The sequence below is a fragment of the Saccostrea cucullata genome, unplaced genomic scaffold (genome assembly GCF_032062105.1).
Source record: "Saccostrea cucullata isolate Sc308-1 unplaced genomic scaffold, CSIRO_AGI_Scuc_v1 ctg22094, whole genome shotgun sequence".
NCBI lineage: Eukaryota > Metazoa > Mollusca > Bivalvia > Ostreida > Ostreidae > Saccostrea > Saccostrea cuccullata.
This window is the reverse complement of record NW_026938203.1, coordinates 5235-11556: the sequence shown is the minus strand read 5'-3', so window position 1 is coordinate 11556 and position 6322 is coordinate 5235. Positions and strand designations below refer to the sequence as shown.

The window sequence follows — 6322 nt, the reverse complement described above, 5'->3', positions numbered from 1 at the left end:
AGTATACCTTGTATATACAAACGTGTTTGGTCAACATAGGTCCTATATTAACTTAAAAATTAACCTGCTGCAAAATATTTGACAACCCATCCGAGGCAATCCTGGTAATGAGCATTCCTAGATGTATCTTTACCATGCAAGGGTTGTCTAAGTAAAATAAATAATCCCTTACATAAGATTCTGCTGCAAAACCTTTACTTGGCCAATATCGTTTGGAAAATATAGGTCACATCTAGTATGCGAATCAAGTCCAGGAGTATGCGTCCTTAGTTAATAATCAATGCAAGTTTTGTCCACATAAGCTTTATAGTCACAGTGCTTAAAATGAACCCTGAACTTTAACCTAGTTACTCATCCGGAAAATGTAGGTCACATACAGCATCTGAAGCAAGCCTGGAAGTGAGCATCCTTGGATATATCATTCAAGCAAGTTTTAACAACATAGGAATTATTGTCACTTTGAAATGAAACTGCTCTCTACACACTATGAGCATCATCCATGAACCTCTGATTGATATGGAAATCTGCACAAAAAACCTTTAACCTGGGACATCGACATTAAGGTTTATACATAAACTGCTCCCAGCTTCTTTAATTTGAGTGCGCGAATGATTCAAATCATAAAAAACTTTGATTAATAATCATATCCTCAATTGTATTTTTTAATGATCATTTACTTTCCGGAAATATTAACTTTAAATCAGAGAATACAGAAGGAAAAGGAGAGTAAAAGTTCATTTTGTGCATAGGACAATTTCAATTCTCACAGAAAAAAATATTTTACCATTTACAATGAATTTCAATGGCATGACAAAATTTTATATGAACATAACAAGAGGCCCACGGGCCTTATAGGTCACCTGAGTATCATGCAACAACTTTCCAGTGATTGTATTTGGTTCGTGTTTTAATCCAAAAGCCATGAAATTCACAAATTTGGAAAGAGGCACCATTGCTTATCAAAGGGCAGATTTCAAAGCATTAATTTATTTTTAGTCAAAGTACCCCCCTGGTACCCCTGACCCAGCGGCCCTGAAATTATCTATTTTGAAAGAGGCCCCTTTCTTCATTACAAGGCCAGCATTTTTTTATGTTTAGGTTTAGTTATGAACATGAGAATAAAAATGTCCCGATTGAGAAGAAATTTTTTTTTTGTGATAAATCAATTATTAACATTTGTACATTCTTTTTTTATGCCATTCTAATAGGCACCTTACCACTGGACACATAATGCTTAAAAATACGAATGTAGAACATTGCTTATTTCATCATCTGCCAGTTTGGGCCAGTTATATAAATTTTGTGATGTTGGTCGATATGTATTTTAAAAAATCAATTCTTTAAATGTCTTTCAATACATCTTCATTTTTTTAATATGTGTTAGGTGAATGTGTAAGCATTGTTCTAAAATTTACTTGATGCCTAAAATTATATAATTCCTATCATAAAACAGTCAGGGAGTATTAGGGAGTAGGGTGAACATTTTTTCAATTAAGTGTAAAATAATTTTACTGGCTGATACAAATGATACTTCATGCCTGTATATATTTGTATATTTTTGCCTTTTAATAGTTGAATTTTTTCTTTATTTCTTCAGGTTATTGTTTATTTCTTCCTTAAATGGACTAAACTTCTCCCATAGTTTTATTCATCACATCTGATGCATAAGCAACCCTTTTCTGAAGAATGATGCTTAGACTGTAAGCTATAACAGAGATCTAAACAATGTCGCTGACAATATGCAATAGCTACCACTGGCAGTTTAAAACCTGTGGGAGGAAAATAATTTACAAATACTTTTGAAACTAATACATAATTATCTCACCAGCATGTCATTGTGCAACAAAGTCGTCAGCATTTTATTTGTCTTTTGAAAGGGTGAAACGTTTTGAATGGCACTCGAATCGATGAATTTTACACTAAACCAAGCTATCTTCTCAGATAGATCTAGCAATATTTACCCGCCGTTTCATCTTAAAACCGGAAGTGCGACTTTGTAAATTTGAAATCTCGATCCCGACTCAAATTTGACATCGGAAAGAAAAAATTGTTTTATTTTTTCTGAAAATTCTAAACCTTGAGCGGAGAGTTTATAAAACTGAAAATAAAATAAATCCTGGCCTTAAATATGTAATTAGATCATTAGCATATTAACCAGGAGCAAAGGATAAGATGTTCAAAGAATTCATGCATTTCAATATATAATCATTAGAGCCCCACCCTAAAACAAAAACCCTTGACCCTGGGGCCATAAAATTCACAATTTTGGTAGAGACAATCTTGCTCATCATAACAATGTACTTAGTTAGTTTATTTAATACCCAGGAGCAGAGAAGAAGATTTTCAAAGAAATAATGTATTTTCACTATATAATCAATAGAGCCCCGCCCTAAGACAAGAACCCTTGACCCCGGGGCCATAAAATTCACAATTTTGGAAGAGGCACTCTTGCTCATCATAACTATGTTCTTAGGTGGTTTATTTAATACCCAGGAGCAGAGAAGATTTTCAACGAAATAATGCATTTTCACTATATAATCTATATAGCCCCTCCCTAGCACTAGAACCCCTGACCCCAGGGCCATGAATTTCACAATTTTGGTAGAGGACTCATTGCTGATTACAATCATGCAAACAGATTGACTGCTTGATGTCCAGGAGTAAAGAAGAAGATTTTTAAAGATTGCATTAATTTTAGTGGTTTTGACCCCACCCCTCAGGCCCCAGGGGGGCAGGGATCATGAAATTCACAATTTTGTTCCCCTTCACCCATACATGCTTTATGCCAAATATGGTTAAAATTGGTTCAGTGGTTTCAGAGAAGAAGCTGAAAATGTTCAAATGTTAACACACGACGCACGACGGACGACAGATGACGCACGACGACGGACGAAAACAGATAGCAATAGGTCACCTGAGTTTACTCAGGTGACCTAAAAAAGAACCGTCAGTATGCATATGCCTTACATAAAAAATGAGCAAAAAGGAAATCTTATAGTGAGCCTATACCTTATTATCGATTGTATCTGCCACCACATCAAACTCCATCTTGTGTTCGGAAACCATAAGGTTTTTTCCTCCAGCAACTACAGCTTCTAAATTCATTGTAAAGTCTACGCTGTATATCATTCCAAAATCGCTTTCGGTTGTTTTACATGTTATCATTGTTGTGTCAGTCTCCTCAGAGTTAGATTCATCTTTTGATGCTTTAAAAGAAAGAGTATTCAAAGAGGTATATCCCACTGCTAATTTTAAAGTGGTATTTTGAATTTTAAATAGAGTTTTTATTTTTGAATTAAAAGCATCTAATATTTAAGCATGGTTTGGTTTATCCTATCACATTCCTTTTTGAAAATCAAAGTTTTTGGGGAAACCCAGGAATTAGGAGTAATGTTATAGTCATAAAACACTGCTTAAGCTAAATGGATGTACAGCAGTTCATTTGAATTTGGTAGCTTAATATACATCCATCACTGATTGTAATCTCCACCTTTCCCATTTCCCTTTGATAATTTTCGAATCACTTTCCATTTTACCCTTTTAGTTAGATATTTAGATGCAACGTATAGAGAGAAAAATATTCTCTCAGACTTACAACAGTCAGGAACGTATCTTGGATTTAGAACTGTTGGCAGCATAAATGTTCCTGTTTTATCAGATGACAAATCCAGCTCCATTGCGTAAGCAAATGTGAGTTTGGCTGCTTTCCTGGACGGGAGATTTCCGAGTTTGAGACGAAATATATCTCCAGCGTTGTCATCTTCTCCCATGTACATGGCAGTATGGCCAGCAGCAACGGCATCTTGATACGTCTCTTTTGCCTTTCACAAAAAATCATATATTTTTTAAATGAGATGAAATATAATAAGTATATTTTATTACACTCATAATATTCATTCTATACAACGTGTTATCTGTTTTTTGCAAGAGAAACCAAATGAATGTTTGGGAAAATGTGAAGCTCTCGGAGTATATGATTTATCTTGACTGAAAAGATCTTCATATTTCTCATAATATTATGCAATAGATGTATGATATATGATTGTTGAACACAAATATGTATGTCAACCTTTGATTTCTCCTGAACTTCTGCTACAATTGTTCTACCGTCTATCTCGGCTTCAAACTTGTAAACAGCTGCGTCAGAGTCCAGTGGGAAGACAAACTCTGTCTCAATGTTCTCGTCCGAGTCGTTAACATACTGAAGGTCAGAGGTCACGTTGGCGATAAATCCATGGATCGCCACCTGGATGTTGATTTTCTTCAACGGAACTGTAAAAAAAACAAATAAATAATCATAGGATATTGCATGATTTTGTGGTTGGATATGATTTTTGTGTAAGACTCGATCAAGGATAAAAAGATCCCTTATTGCTCAATGACCCTAAGTGACAAGTATACGACAAAATTCGTAGCTCTCCACCGACAAGTGGTGGCGTCTCAATATGAATGAAAAATTATCGAGATTGACGTCTGTAATGTTTAAACAAGACCACATTTGTAATATAAATGGGAAATAAAGATAATACCTCAAAGGAAATCTTTTAAATATTTTGTCATTAAATATCCTAGATACACACGATCCAATGTCCTGTTAAATATGTGTAACTTACCACAACGATTTTCGGTCAGTGACATAAGTCCATACCTGGATCCACGACTCATGACTGCTATAGGTGGCAACTCACCCTTAAAGGTTACAATTTGCTGTTTGAATCATAGATATAAATACATTTAGACAAGGAAGAATTTGCAGTAAAGTAAACCTGTGAATTTAGAATAAAACATGCAATCCTATTCCTTTTCTCTATCTGCTGTTTGTGTTACAGTGGCTTCATTAAAAATTATTATAGAATAAGGGAAAGTATGACCAATTGATTATAGCAACATAAGCATCTTCATATCTTCATATCTAATTACAGGAAATAACGACATGCACCATAAACATTTACATGTCATTATATATTGTGTTATTAGGACAGTCAACCACCCCTTAAATTATCCCAAATCAAACAACTTAAACGTACACAACATAGAAACTTGTGCAACAAATTATTTGTTACATTTCAGGTGTTTATTATAGGATACGAAAATTACATATATAAAGTGTACCTATGTGGTTATTATCAAGTTGATCATATATTGTTCTTGAATATATTCATGAAACCGACTTAATTTGTCCACAATAAAAGAAAATCAAGTACAGCTCATTTAAAAAGCTTTACATCTACTTACCTGAAGAATCGAGGAATAGGAATTTTACAAGGAAATCTTTTAACGTGTCATTTATTTGAAAGCTAAAGAAGATAAGTCGTCATCACTTCGATTTAATTATGTTGATTTGTGCTACGCACAAAAGGAAAAACCACTTCATGTCTAAAAATAGATACATCCTATAGTACCCTTTCATGTATAATATAGCAAACAGGAAGAAACCCTTTCATATATACAAGGGTCGTTCAAAAAGTAATGCAATATACAGTGCACCAATATCATAATACAGGTGGAGGCATTTATTATTATTTTTTTACAGTTGAAAAGTTTTTTTTAAATGAGCACCTGAACACAGGGAAAAAACCTTATTTTTCCTATTGTCCTTGTGAAAAAATAAAACACTGAGAGCTAAATGTTAATGATTTACCTCTACCAAGAAAATGAGAATGAAAGCGTATGTGAAAATTGTGCTTTTAATTAAATTGCATAAAAACTCATACATGTACTTAAGATATGATTACATGTATTTGTGAAAAATATCCAAAACGCTGTATACTTTTCAGATGGATTCAACAATCTTCAAGAGAAAGCTTAAGTAGAGAGTTAAAAGAAACAGTCAAACTGGTCAACTGTGAAATAGCTAGGGCTGGTTGTAGTCAGACTGATCAATAAAATACATATTAAACAAAAATGTTCAAATGTATATATGTACTATTAAAAACAGAAAGCATATGGCAGAAATTTTGAATCTTTTGGGGGTCATCTTAGGAGTAGTGTATATACGCCATCGTTTTAACCTTTCTGTGTTGTTTTATATTCAATAAATTTTCATACTAGAGTGCAAATGTGTAACAATTCCTGAAATATTATCTTTAAAATAATCTTTTATCTTTTACTTTAAAATACAGAAGTTTTAATGCGTATTAAATAATTGACAAACAAGTTGCTGAAACAAGAATATTAAAAGCCTTGTTTTATAAAAGTCATAAATTCAAACGTTCTTTGGTCGAAGCAATGGTCTTTTCAGCAAATCCAATTTATCATGGAGTTAAATGCTGACTGACGTTTTTCATACTGATGATTAGACCATTTTTTCCACACTGAATTG

At 33.5% G+C, this 6322-nt stretch overlaps 1 protein-coding gene across 1 annotated transcript; it reads right to left on the bottom strand.

Moving 5' to 3' along the window:
* Positions 1-3009: 3009 nt before the first annotated feature.
* Positions 3010-5371, bottom strand: LOC134249609 (von Willebrand factor A domain-containing protein 5A-like; the record flags this gene model as incomplete). The annotated part of the gene is made up of 5 exons (XM_062731949.1): positions 5236-5371; positions 4614-4707; positions 4070-4272; positions 3596-3821; positions 3010-3206 (listed from the first exon to the last, which is right to left on the bottom strand). Coding segments are annotated over exons 2-5 (678 nt in total), but the record flags the coding sequence as incomplete, so codon positions are not given.
* Positions 5372-6322: the final 951 nt, after the last annotated feature.